Source organism: Dermacentor variabilis, chromosome 5, assembly GCF_050947875.1.
Source record: "Dermacentor variabilis isolate Ectoservices chromosome 5, ASM5094787v1, whole genome shotgun sequence".
Classification (NCBI taxonomy): domain Eukaryota; kingdom Metazoa; phylum Arthropoda; class Arachnida; order Ixodida; family Ixodidae; genus Dermacentor; species Dermacentor variabilis.
In genome coordinates this window covers 82681554-82695520 of record NC_134572.1, presented here as the reverse complement: position 1 = coordinate 82695520, position 13967 = coordinate 82681554, and the positions used below count along the sequence as shown (strand labels likewise).

Below are 13967 nucleotides of genomic sequence, written 5' to 3'. Positions count from 1 at the left end.
ACGAGGTCACGGGATCGAATCCCGGCCACGGGGGCCAGCATTTCGATGGGGGCGAAATGCGAAAACACCCGTGTGCTTAGATTTAGGTGCACGTTAAAGAACCCCAGGTGGTCAAAATTTCCGGAGTCCTCCACTACGGCGTGCCTCATAATCAGAAAGTGGTTTTGGCACGTAAAACCCCAAATATTATTATTATGACTTCTGGGCTGCTGCAGATACCTTCGCAATCTGCCACTTGAGACCGAAACTGGTCCTTACCGGGAAATGTTCATAACAAGCTTCGCAACAGGCTCACAAGTAAATGTGTTCGAAAACTCATCTATACGTACAATCAAATTTGAATGTTGAAGCAGCCGCGACTTATTCTAAGGTGTATCCAGCCAGAGTGACTCGGACACTGACGTTTTTCTCAGTTATCAGATGAGCAATCTTTTAGCAGAAACACTTCACCATATATTTTGCGTTCGTACCGCGTACGCACTCTCTTCCATCGCGAACGTCGATAAGAGGCCTCTGTCAGACGAGCTTCCTTAAGGTCCTCGGCCTAATGTAAACAGCGCAGCCCTGATGAAAATGCCTCTATAGCCTTCCTACAAGCCACGGAACTGGACGCGCGGCTTTAGAGATGCCACAACGTTGTGAACTTCTATAGACGCACCTCTTCCTCATATCAGCAGCATCATCATCATCATCATTATTCATCGGCTATTTTTTTCTCCGTCTCCCCAGTTTAGAGTAGCAGACCAGAGCAAATTAAAGCTTAGGCCTACCTCTCTGCGTTGTCGAAAAGAAAGCCTAAAAGCAGTGAAGAACAAACTAGGAATAGGCAAGAATCAGAGGTATGCGTTAAGAGACAAAGCCGGAAATATCATTACTAATATGGATGAGATAGTTCAAGTGGCTGATGATTTCTGTAGAGATTTATACAGTACCAGTGGCACCCATGACGATAATGGAAGAGAGAATAGTCTAGAGGAATTTGAAATCCCACAAGTAACGCCTGATGAAGTAAAGAAAGCCTTGGGAGCTATGCGAAGGGGAAAGGCAGCTGGGGAGGATCAGGTAACCGCAGATTTGTTGAAGGATGGTGGGTAGATTGTCCAAGAAAAACTGACCACCCTCTATACGCAATGCCTCAGGACTTCGAGCGTACCGGAATCTTGGAAGAACGCTAACATAATCCTAATCTATAAGAAAGGGGACGCCAAAGACTTGAAAAATTATCGACCGATGAGCTTACTGCCCTTTGCCAACAAAGTATTTACTAAGGCAATCGCAAATATAATCAGGAACACCTCAAACTTCTGTCAACAAAAGGGCTACTCAACAATAGACCATATTCACACTATCAATCAGGTGATAGAGAAATGTGCGGAATATAACCAACCCTTATATGTAGCTTTCGTTGATTACGAGAAAGCGTTTGATTCGGTCGAAACCTCAGCAGTCAGGCACGCATTACGGAATCTGGGGTGTAGACTAGCCTGTGTAAAAATACTGAAAGATATCTATAGCGGCTCCACAGCCACCGTAGTCCTCCATAAAGAAAGCAACAAAATCCCAAAAAAAGAAAGGCGTCAGGCAGGGAGATACGATCTCTCCAATGCTATTCACAGCGTGTTTACAGGAGGTATTCAGAGACCTGGATTGGGAAGAATTGGGGATAAGAGTTAATGGAGAATACTTTAGTAACTTGCGATTCGCTGATGATATTGCCTTTCTTAGTAACTCAGGGGACCAACTGCAATGCATGCTCACTGACCTGGAGAGGCAAAGCAGAAGGGTGGGTCTAAAAATTAATCTGCAAAAAACTAAAGTAATGCTTAACAGTCTCGGAAGAGAACAGCAATTTACAATAGGCAGCGAGGCACTGGAAGTCGTAAGGGAATACATATACTTAGGGCAGGTAGTGACGGCGGATCCAGATCATGAGAGGGAAATAATGAGAAGAATAAGAATGGGCTGGGGTGCGTTTGGCAGGCATTCTCAGATCATGAACAGCAGGTTGCCATTATCCCTCAAGAGAAAAGTATATAATAGCTGTGTCTTACCAGTCCTCACCTACGGGGCAGAAACCTGGAGGCTTACGAAAAGGGTTCTACTCAAATTGAGGACGACGCAACGAGCTATGGAAAGAAGGATGATAGATGTAACGTTAAGGGATAAGAAAAGAGAAGATTGGGTGAGGGAACAAACGCGAGTTAATGACATCTTAGTTGAAATCAAGAAAAAGAAATGGGGCATAGGCAGGACATCTAATGAGGAGGGAAGATAACCGATGGTCATTAAGGGTTACGAACTGGATTCCAAGGGAAGGGAAGCGTAGCAGCTAGGGGACGGCAGAAAGTTAACTGGGCGGATGAGATTAAGAAGTTTGCAGGGACAACATGACCACAATTAGTACATGACCGGGGTAGTTGGAGAATTATGGGAGAGGACTTTGCCCTGCAGTGGGCGTAACCAGGCTGATGATGATGATTTTGATGTATCAATTATATTGATAATAAGCAATAGACCCTTGGAATATTTAGGGATTAAAAGAAAACCGTGTGGTTCCATCAAGCACGCTATTTCGTTTTGTAAACTCCCACATTAGGGTATCCGAGGCACAGAACTAAATATGATGCGTAATTATTTATCGGTCAGTGTACAGTTGACTTGTTCAAAGGGTTATAGTTCCCAATTGCATCCACTAAAAGATGGAGTACCGCAGGTCTCTATTCTAGGACCGCTGTTCCTCATTACCTACACGAATTTCATCGTGCCTATACTGCAAACTCAACTCCTGACATAACACTCTATACAGACGACACTAGTAAATTTTATGCAGGCAAACACTTCTCGATATTGAACAGGTAGCTAATTGATGGTTAACAACGTGCTGCCTGGTCTTGGATGTTGCCGTAGGCTTTGAAAATTAGATAAATCAGTACAGCTACTTCAGCTCTGGCGTCTTGCGTTGAGGTCGTACGTGTGACGAAGGTGCGAAGAAAGTTCGCAGCCTGCCACCAACAAAGTACCCAACCTAGGGAGTCTTCATACCCACACATGCCTCACGTAAAACCCTTTACACTCTGTAAAGTAGCGACACTCTCCTCCTCCGCCTTCACTCCTCCTCCTTTCTCCTCTCTTTCATGCTCCCTCCTCGACCGTGGCGCTGCCTACACTGCTCGAGCGTAGCAACGGCGCCAGCATGCAATCCTCGCCACTCCTTAGACGCTTCTGGAGCAAAAATGGTGCTGATGCACGGTGCGAGGGCCCACGTGATGCTATTAGGCCAATAGCGACGGAGGGTCGGCCTCGGCCACAGCGCGCGAGGAGGAGGCGGCATTCTTCAATGCGTGGCGCTACTTTACGAAGCTTAAGGGGTTTTAGCCTCACGCGCTTGCGCAACCATGCGTAGAAGCCTCCCTAGGCGAACCGCCGACGTGGCACTCTCGGTGACGTTGACTATTCGTGTAAGATTTCCCCTTCTAGTTTCGGCGTTAGTATCGACACATTGTTAAGAATATCCTCTAAAATTTTATAATAATATTTCAACCGCGGTAATATTTCAGATTTTTTTTCTATCAGGCATCTTGCTATATACGTGAGTGTTCTCTTTAAAACACAAATGGTATGTGTGACCCACGGGAACGGACTCCAGACGATTTTGACCATTTTTTACACTTTTCCCTTTGCATAATTAGAGCTCAGTTTACGAGTGCTTTTTCTTTCTTTCTTTCTTTCTTTCTTTCTTTCTTTCTTTCTTTCTTTCTTTCTTTCTTTCTTTCTTTCTTTCTTTTTCGTTGAATAAAAGATACAGGGCACACAAAAATACATACAGACCAGTACTCTTGCATTTCTCCTTGCCGGAAATCAAATCAACCTTCTTATTCTGAACAGCCAAAATAGCTGTTCAGCAACACTCCGGGAAGCACAATACGCGTATACTCTTTACATAACAGAAATTTATAGTTCACACTCAAGAACAACTTATTGCTGTGTAAACCAGTTCACATATACGAAAGACGCAACAGCGCAAATTGAGGCCTATGCACATACTCATATACGTATATGCGCACAATTACAGTTACTTCGCGGCAGAACCACTGCTGTAGTAATGTGCATCTATTATGTTCTTCGGCGTGACTGTTTAAATTGCGGCTGTTAGGTCTTTCATATAGTTTATTGTAATTCAATGCTGCCGCCTATCTGCCGAGCATTTGTTTATTCGTTACTGCACCAAAATATTGTATTGACAAGATGAACAATATAGGCCTACGAAATTTAATGCAGAAGTGCGCGGGTTTACGCAAACTCCACTTGAACAAAAAGATCACGCCCGCTGCAATGGTTATCACTGCGCGCGGCTTCGTATCCCAATAGTGACGTCCTTTATCTTCAACACGCTGACTGCAGCTGTCTCAAATTGAAGTGGAACCTGAAAAAGTCCAGCAAATGAAAAAAATGTAGAGTATCGATTTCATAAATCTCTGACAGGTGCTGCATCCGCCATGACATCAGCAGATTTTAGCGTATTTACGCAGATATGCCGGTCTCAGAACTATGTGTACCTGGTAGAGTTCCTTGACTTCACCGCTCGGCACATAAGGGACAAGTTCCCGGAAACGGTATTTTCACACATGTCAATAGCCTCCAAACAAATGGTCTATAGTGAGTAATCTACACTATATAGCGACGCATGAACACGATGGTGACCACGGTTTTTCTAATCGCCACTTGCATAGCTTGCTTATGCTTGGTCAAAACACTAAAGAATTGCACAAGCGCAAGTTGTATCTATTAGTAGCACTGGTAATAGTAAGAACGGCTAGTTGGTAAGGATCCATTATGCAAAAAAAAAAGAGGAGGCGTGCAGGCAGGACACAAGCGTAGAGAAGTGGACAACAGGAACGCCTACTATCAATTGAAGGGAGAACTGAGGCGAAAAAAGAAAGAAGACACAAAACTAATCTGCGCAAGCTCAGGAATTATATCACCACGTGTAAGTCGGGTACATGTGTCGGTATACGTGAGAGATAACTGTTAAGACACTTAATCTCTTCCTTATGTAAGGTAATCGAAGGCTGACTCACGCACGCACTTCCACCTTTATAGATATGCCATGCCTCTACCATAAGACGTGTATCTTCCTTCCTATGCCTTTACATTATCGCGCATTCGTCTAACTCTGGCGTGCAGTTACAATCTTGGCAATGCAGGGAAAGATGAGAAGGCGATCCACCGGTTAACGACCTTTTATGCTCCATTAGCCTTGGATTGATACACAGCCCCGTTTGCCCTACGTAGAACTGGCCACAGCTAAGGCTGAGCGCCTAAAGAAATCGGTTTCGAGGGTGACGGACGTGATTACCGAAAGCAGTAATAGCAAAAAAGAGTATTGGCTATTCGGTACATTCATTCAGTGTCGCACAGGCTTAAAAACGTTTCAAGTAGATATGATGTTAATGTTGCTTTCACTGCTACCAATAATCTAGATAAGATATGTGCTGCCGTGCAGAGGAAAAAGGAGCAGGTAAAAAGCAGAAAAGAACAGATATTTGTCCAGTGAAGTACAGTAAGAACAACAGGTTTACTGACTGTCGTATGGGTGTGGTTTATAACATTCCCTTTAGCTGTGGCCAGTTTTACGTAGGCCAAACGGGGCGGTGTATCAATGAAAGGCTGATGGAGGATAAAAGGTCGTTAACCGATGGATCGCCTTCTCATCTTTCCCTGCATTGCCAAGATTGTAACTGCACGCCAGAGTTAGATGAATGCGCGATATTGTACAGGCATAGGAATGAAGATACGCGTCTTATGGTAGAGGCATGGCATATCTGTAAAGGTGGAAGTGCGTGTCTGAGTCAGCCTTCGATTACCTTACATAAGGAAGAGATTAAGTGCCTTAACAGTTATCTCTCACGTATACCGACACATGTACCCGACTTACACGTGGTGATATAATTCCTGAGCTTGCGCAGATTAGTTTCGTGTCTTCTTTCTTTTTTCGCCTCAGTGCTCCCTTCAGTTGATAGTCGGCGTTCGTGTTGTCCACTTCTCTACTCTTGTGTCCTGTCTGCAGGCCTCCTCTTTCTTTTTTGCATAAAGTAATAGTAAATTGCTGCAACTAGGAAATGAAAAGTACGCGGGCATTGTAAGAACTGTCTCAGTTTTCTGTGGACACCTGAATTTACCCATTGCAGTGGAAGACATACAAAATAACAGGAGTAAGAGAGAGAAGAGACAGGGAAGCTACGATAAAAGTGATTTTAGAGCAAGGAGTAACATGACATTGCGTCAGTATGGTCGACAGATTTGTGCTGGTAGATGTAACCAAAGCAATGACACGTTTCCGACGCCTGCCACCGTGACACTCACTCCAAACCCTGATGACGTGGCCCTTCCTTGAACAACGTCACAGCGAGTTGGCCTTTGCGAGAGGTTGATTTCGCCCGTACCAGGTCTTCGGGCACCTGACAAACGTCACATTAGAACTCGCGCCTGCCAATCCCATGCATGGCTCGACCTTCCTCCGATGTCGTCCGTATCACCCGTTAAAACGACACCACTCGCACCTATAGCAAGCGCTGGGACGGAACTTTCGTCGATGGGGTCATTTTCTTGTTTCCCAAGAATGGCTCATACACGATACGGGAGAGTGTTGAAAAGACAGACGGTTTCACAAGTGTTTTACAGTGAAACTGTATATAGCTACCCTCCGGCGGCGTGCGATGTCCGTCCGCCTACGCGTTGCGTCGACAGGGAAAAATTTTCGTCTCCAGTTTCTCGCGAATGCTTTGTAGCTCTCAATCTAGTGAAGGTATCTTGTAAACTATTGTACTGAAATTGGTCGCTAAGACGACTCTATCATCACGTCGAGTTTCATTTACTCGTCATAATTAGCTAGCTGACAGTGACGTTGTAAACGTTACAGAATTTCCGTCTACTGTCAATACATAGCTGTTCTACGGAGACAGTATAGTTAGAGAAAACGGCTATAACTCTTGTTTTATCAAAACTATCCCGAAAAACAGTATAAGACAATTAGCCGCTAAGACGACTCTAGCATTACGCGGAGTTTCATCTACTTTTCATAAGTACGTAGTGCACAGTGAAGTTGTAAATATTGTGGAATTCCCGTCTGCTGTCAATACATGGGCTTCTACGGGAGGAAGAAGGAGAGCCCCATGTTTGTATGCTAGAATATAGAAGTCCGATCCTTCCAAGTTTCATTCAGCTAATTAACTAGGAAGTATGCTCAATCGCAAATGGCAAACAAACGCGTTTTGTATCGTGCACACCTCTGACTGCGCCTCGGTCAACGCATACCGTAGCTCGCGTCGAGGCTGCGGTTAACGGCCACCTGCGTCCTTACAGATTGTTACTACCACCAGTGGGCGCTGTGCGTTGTGGTTACTTCATAGTCGCCTAGGCAACCTTATCGGCAGGCTCCACGGAACCCTGGTATGGGCCGGACGCGTGTTGAGCGTAATACCTATATATACATAGATGCATCGATTGAGTCTAGTAAAACACACCATCACAGCTTCGCTGCTCGTCCTTCTTCATAGGGTGGAAGAGCTGATGATTCATTAAATAAGATTGGAATCTTATTGTTATTGGAATCGCTGTTATTGTAGAGATATATTATTGCATTAATCTAAAAACACATTCCGTTGTTGTTTTGTATTAATGTCTACTGCATTGCATCTTATTAGCCTAATCTTGAAACAGATTCCATTGTTATTTTGTTTTATTATATGTTGTTACACTAATATCGAAATAGTTTCCATTGTCGCTTTTTGTATTATGGCTGTCATTTTGAAATTGCCCACCTGCTTGGACGCAAGGGTCTGCAGTTGTAATAAATAAAATAAAACTTCGAATATGAGAGCGTGGCTGAGAGAAAAAGGTGTAGAACTGAGAAGAATGCTATAATAAAGTTTGAGATAAAATAATTCAAAATTAAGAAAAAAAAGAACCAGGAGATCATCCACAAATATTATTAAGCTAATCGTTTTGTATCCCTAATACAAGCTGTACATTGCAAGAAAAGCATCCCTTTGCTGAATCCCAGTGGGGCCGCCCCAAAGGAGAGAATGGCTGGCGGAGTCAGTGATAGTCCGAGTTGATGAAATGGTACTTTGAAAACGTTTTCTTTGTCTTGAATTTTGGCGGCAGGACAGAAAAGGGTATGCTCAATAGATTCAGACACGTTGCGAAAATACCAAAGAGGGGACGAAGACAGACCAGACCTGTGCAAATAACAGTTTAATGGCGGAATACGGTCAGCGCAGTTATGTAAAACTAACTTCAAATTGTTTTGAGGGACACCAATTATTATTCCATAGGAAACACAAATGACAGATAAAAATCAATGTTAGCAATGAATCTAACTAGCCCAAGGCATAAGCGTGAGCTCCTCTTTCTAAATGCACGAGGGATTTAACTTTACAAGCGAGGCCACCGGAAAATGATACGCAGCCAAATCCCTTTATGGGCCGAACGTAGAGCCGATATATCATCAGCAGAGTAACCCTGCGTAGTCCAAAGCAATGGTGACGCTTGAAGTAGTAGCCTATCGAGATCCACGCACTGAATGCGAAATTAGCTGACTGAATGTCACATTTATTGATTAATTTCTCGGAACAGAAACACTAGCGCGAGAATCACGCAACATGAAGTTGTTTTCAAATACGATTGTCTTGAGGTTTGAAGTGTAAAGATATACCGTAAATCGTGATAGCAAGAAGTTAATCAATAATTGGTTCGTAATTATGCATTTGATTACTTTAATTCTAGGCGAAAATTGTGTCCGCCAAAGCGCATGAACTGCCAGTGGAAGCTGATCTTGCCTAGGTAGCATTTCGTTTTTACTAAAACTGCTATTGGTTTAACTCTGAAGACCCTGCATATTCCCCGTACAGGGCAGCCCATAATATAGGCCGATTTGGGTAGTGTATAAACTGTCGAAATGCTCCGTTTGTGTAAGAATTATTTACGAGAAGTACGAAAGCTATATTGCCAACGATACGATATGTGCGAGTTGTGAAATTATGTGTGGCGTTAGAAGTGCTGCCGCGTGTATATTAAAACATTTGTGTTCGTCAGTGGCGTAAGAGTGCAATTACGAGCGCTTTAGATTGTACCTAGTTATATTGGGTAGAGGCCACTGACACCCGAGGAGGAGGAGGAATAAACTTTATTTGTGCACAGCAGATTTGAGACCTAGGCCTCTACCGAAATGACGGCCTCGAGCCCTTGGGCCCTGGCGGCATCTTCGGCCTGCTGGATTGCCTTGAGTTGGTCTTCCGGTGCACAGCTGAGCAACGCGGTCTCCCACTGCTCTCTGGTCTTAATTATTTTATTCTGTATGGGTGTACGAGGACAAGCCCAAACAATATGTTGTAGGTCCGCCCTTTCTTCACAGAATCTACATCTAGCGTAAAGGTCCGGGTAGTAGCGGTGGTAGGCCACCGGGTTCGGATATGTATCTGTTTGTAAGAGGCGCCATGCCGTCGCTTGCCGTCTATTTAACGAGGAGTGTGCCGGGGGGAAATGGGCCCTTCCCAATTTATAGTGTTTGGTGATCTAGTTAAAGCTGGTCATCCGGTCTCTCTCCGTTCCCAGTATTTGTTGCGTGTCACCTGCTCGGCCTGTCAGTTCTCGAGCCAGGTTGTGCGCTATTTCGTTCCCGGGAAGGGAGGAGTGTGCGGGTGCCCAAATAATGTGGATGTCGCGATCTCCACGAAAGTTGTTTAAAAACTGACACCCGAAGCGCAGATTTTTTTCAGAGAGTTGCCGCGAGCAAAAGACTTGATAGTTTTGAGCATCTCAATATCGAGTCAGAAGTGAGGAGGGTAGAACTCCGGCTTCGCGCTTCGTAATCTTGTTAATGTTTAATATAATAATCGCTTGCATGTGCAAATCATGCACCAGACTAGCCGACACACGTTTTAAATAATACCCTACTTTGGATAGTGCACGTCATTAGAAGATATCATAGTTCGAAATAGTTATGCATATCTTAGCTGAGCAAAATAAACGGAAGCTTACTTGTCACGGCACTTTTACCACCAACCTTTGTCTTCTCCGTGCGCACAAACTCCACTGCTCGAATAGCGTACAGAATCCCAAACTTGACGACTTGCAATCCGAAGCGCATGCCAATGCAGTTCCGGGGCCCAGCCCCGAAAGGTAGGTAGGAATAGGGCTTAATGGAGGCGATGTTCGCGTCACTGAACCTGCATGCGAAAAGAAAGTAATCAAAAGTGCACCGACCTCTTCATTCGTCATTCATTTTTTTACGGGGAGGCATGACCCAGGGAAGTACACGCATTCGCTCGCTATGTGCTCACACTTTCTCTGTGATGAAACGTATATACATGTACCTTACACATGAATTTTGTCAACACTGGGACTCTTCTCCCCGTGGCTCCCACCACAGGGAATAATGGAGAAAACAAGGAAAAGAAATGCAGGGAGGTCGACCGGACGAGCGTCTGGTTCGCTACCTTATAGTGGAGGTGAGGAAAAGGGGGGAAAAGAAAGAGAAAGAAAGGGAGAAAGTGAGCACTGGGTGCAAACGAGAAGATGCACAGGATGCATTATAAACAGTTTCTCAGGCCGTTGCATTTCCAGTACTGTACTTACAAAGATTACCAGAAGAAACTCTGGCACTGTGAGTGTTCATCTACAAAAATAATAGTGGATAGTACTTGTATTTGCCTGTAGCCTTAGTGCTTGTGGCATCAGATGTTCTTGTGCAGCTATACATCGCGCTCTGTCCTCGTAAATTTCCGAGCAATCACATTTTTCTAAACGTGATAAAGTAATAGAACTTGGCGCACATGGATATCTATTGCAAGTTGTAGAAATTGTAAAGCAACATTTAGCTGAAGATGACCAATTTGCAAGGTCACAGAGTCGGTTGAAGCTAGAAAGGCGAGAGTTAAGTAAATCCACGCACTAGCAACCATTACCCTTCTGATATTTTACCCGCCATACTTGCGACTCCTGTAAGAACTAGTGCCAGAATTCCCTGTAGTAATTTTGTAGGAAACGGTATCGCTCTAACCGCTTGTTACATTTAGTCAGCTCGTGCGTTTGCCAATAACGCGGCAACAATGTACAATGATGACGTGTTTTACCGGTACAGGATATACATGCTTTTTTTTTGTCAAATAAATTTATAAACGAAGGCTTAATCACCCCATAGTCGCGAAGACTCCTCCTTTTTACTTGGTTTTACAAAAAAGAAAACAATCAGAGAAGAAAACGTTGGAGGATGATGGAGCCTCTACTTGACGTTGATCGAAGGCAATGTCTACCTGAGTGAGCTGGAGGAGAGAATTGGGCAGAACCTCTGCGCACGTCACTCTATCGCGTGACCCCTCGTGTGAGGGGAGCAGGAGAAGCGTCGGACTGCATGCTTAATTTTCTTTAGGGCAGCATCTTCGGGATCGGCCCATATTTTTAAACTGCACGTACACAGGTTAACGGTCCAAATTTAAAGGGCACTACCTTCGAAATAGGCCCCCTAAAGAGGCTATAGAAACACGTATATACGATACAGAACCGTGGCGATAACTCGCTGAGAAAGCATTGTCTCTATAGAGAAATATAGATGCACGCTGAGACAACAATATGCGAAACAAAAACAATACCTCCAAGAGATCCTGCTGTTCTATTCAAATGATTATCTAGACCAGTTTAAGGATTTCTTTCCCTTTATTCTATTCCTTTCTTATCATGCACGGTTTACGGCCTGCTGATCTTGGTGATAAAGCAGGCGCAGTGCCGCTCGGACCACTGGCAAAGCGCAAAAAGAAACAGCATTCAAATATAATCGCTACGCTATCTCGGCCCTTGTCTTCCGGCATTCGCCTGACATTATTTCGTTTTTTTTCTTTATATTCACCTGTCAGGGTCGAAGACTTCAGGGTTCGGAAAAAATTCCGGGTCACGATGCAATGCGTAGACTGGGACGATAACGGCGCAGCCCTTGGGCACCTTGATTTTTGCATCTCCGAGAACGTAGTCCTCGACCGTGGTTCTATCTAGCCTGCGAGAACAAACACATTTGAGCAGAGAGAGCATTATTACACTGATGTTACAAGAATAATTGACAGGCTCATCCGGATAACATATAAAGGGAAAGAGGTGATTTACTGCTGACATTCTCTCGCACTAGAAAAATTGCCTTAAGTATTACTTTTTGCCAGGAACTGTTACTGAGCGGAATAAGCTTATCGCTATTAGTTGTGGCGCATGGACGGGGCTCGTGTTTGTCTGTAGTCTCGATTAAATAACGTTGCGTTTTCAATGTATGCTGTGTTATGCACCATGGACCGAATATGCAAAGCTTCTGATTGGCTAGCGCTCATGATCGTTGGCTGACCACCTTGGATAATATTATGTTCCATATTATGATTGGCTGGATTTTCTTCTTTCGAAAAATTCGAGTGTAAGAGCTTTTTGTGAACATATCTCTGTGTTAGATGCAGCTTCTATTTGTCTTCTATTCTTCTGTAAGCGTTGTAATCTATCATATTCTAATAATGGACTGGCTGATCACCCTTGAATAAATGGGTGCGTAACATAAATACAAGTTTTCCAAGTTTCCCTTCTGTTACAGTCTCCTAATTATTGCCGTAAGAATATGAGCATGGAATATCAAGTCTGCCTTCTGCAGCTAAAGGTCGCAACAAAACTGATATCCCACACAAGGATTAAAACGGAATGTGACAGCAAGGGATGTTGATATTCCTTCATAGATAATCAAATGTCCCTTGCACAGACTTGCCCTCCTGTTTTAGGTCCTTATGTATGTCCGGTCGTAGCTCACAGTTAGCCGTACACATGACTTACCTGACTGCAGGTGTATACAGTCTCATCGTCTCTGATATGACGGAATTCAGATAAGGCAGTTTGCTGACGATATCCCAATTCATATCCTCTCCCTGCAGGCAAGAGGGTCACAGTAAACTTCGAATGCCAACTGCAACAAAATTTCACTTTTGCTAAATTGGTTATAAATGAATAGTATATATCATCGAAGTAATTCTGGCAAAGCTGTAAGGCTGAAAATTATGTACGCTTTATTAGCATTTGTTGAATTAGCACGTAAACAGGCAACGATTGTACCAGGTGCTTGGAGAGTAAGAAAAAAATCTGTTCCGGTCGCCCCCCGACTAGAAATTTCACTCTTGGCAATGAAAAACAAAGTCAGCAAAGCGGAGATGCTGACATGTGAATAGTCAACCCCCTCTTCTAGACATTATTCTAAGTAAACACGATCAACTTCGGTACGAAATATTGACCAGTAAAGATGTCATTAGACTTTCATTCAACAGAAATGTTCGCTGAAGAGAATGAATGAATGGATGACGGAATCAATGAGTCTATCACTCAATTTTATCAACTTGCCCAGAAACAACCTGATGGTCTGCTACTACTACTACTACTACTACTACTACTACTACTACTGCTAATAATAATAATAATAATAATAATAATAATAATAATAATAATAATAATAGCGAGAAGAAAGAAGAAAAAAGGCAGAGCGGAAATTACATCTTTGGTTAAAGATCTGAATACGGCGAATTTCGGAAGTGTGAAGAAGAAAACGCTAAACACTAGATAAACTAAAAGTACTATCCGGTCCCAAGTTCTCTTCTGTGACTTGGCTGAATTGCGAGTATCGCCTTATCGTTTCCCGCTTGGTTCAGCTCTCTGTGAGGAAGAACTTTCATTGAAATGCAGAGAAGTCTGCCGGCATGTACACAGGCGCCTACATGCTACTTTGCATAGGGAAGGAGCTCGAGGACAGAGAGGCCGTAGGAGGTGGAGGAGGGTGGGAAAGTAAAAAAAAAATAAAGATATACGAACATGGAACATACAGGTGAAAGAAATGTGATGGGGATAATTTAAGCGGGCAAGAGCTTGTCAATTAAGACAATGCCTTCAAGGAATAAAAA

General features: G+C 43.6%; 1 protein-coding gene across 3 annotated transcripts in view; it reads right to left on the bottom strand.

Moving 5' to 3' along the window:
* Window positions 1–4255: 4255 nt before the first annotated feature.
* Window positions 4256–13967, bottom strand: part of LOC142582888 (cytochrome P450 3A24-like) — a 42787-nt gene continuing 33075 nt past the window's right edge. For all 3 annotated transcript variants that reach the window (XM_075692988.1, XM_075692987.1, XM_075692989.1), the window contains 4 exons: window positions 12856–12947; window positions 11906–12049; window positions 10067–10229; window positions 4256–4423 (listed from right to left, as the gene is read on the bottom strand). In XM_075692988.1, coding sequence (XP_075549103.1) covers window positions 4340–4423; window positions 10067–10229; window positions 11906–12049; window positions 12856–12947 — 483 coding nt within the window. In that variant the 3' untranslated portion in view covers window positions 4256–4339. The remainder of the gene's footprint in view (window positions 4424–10066; window positions 10230–11905; window positions 12050–12855; window positions 12948–13967) is intronic.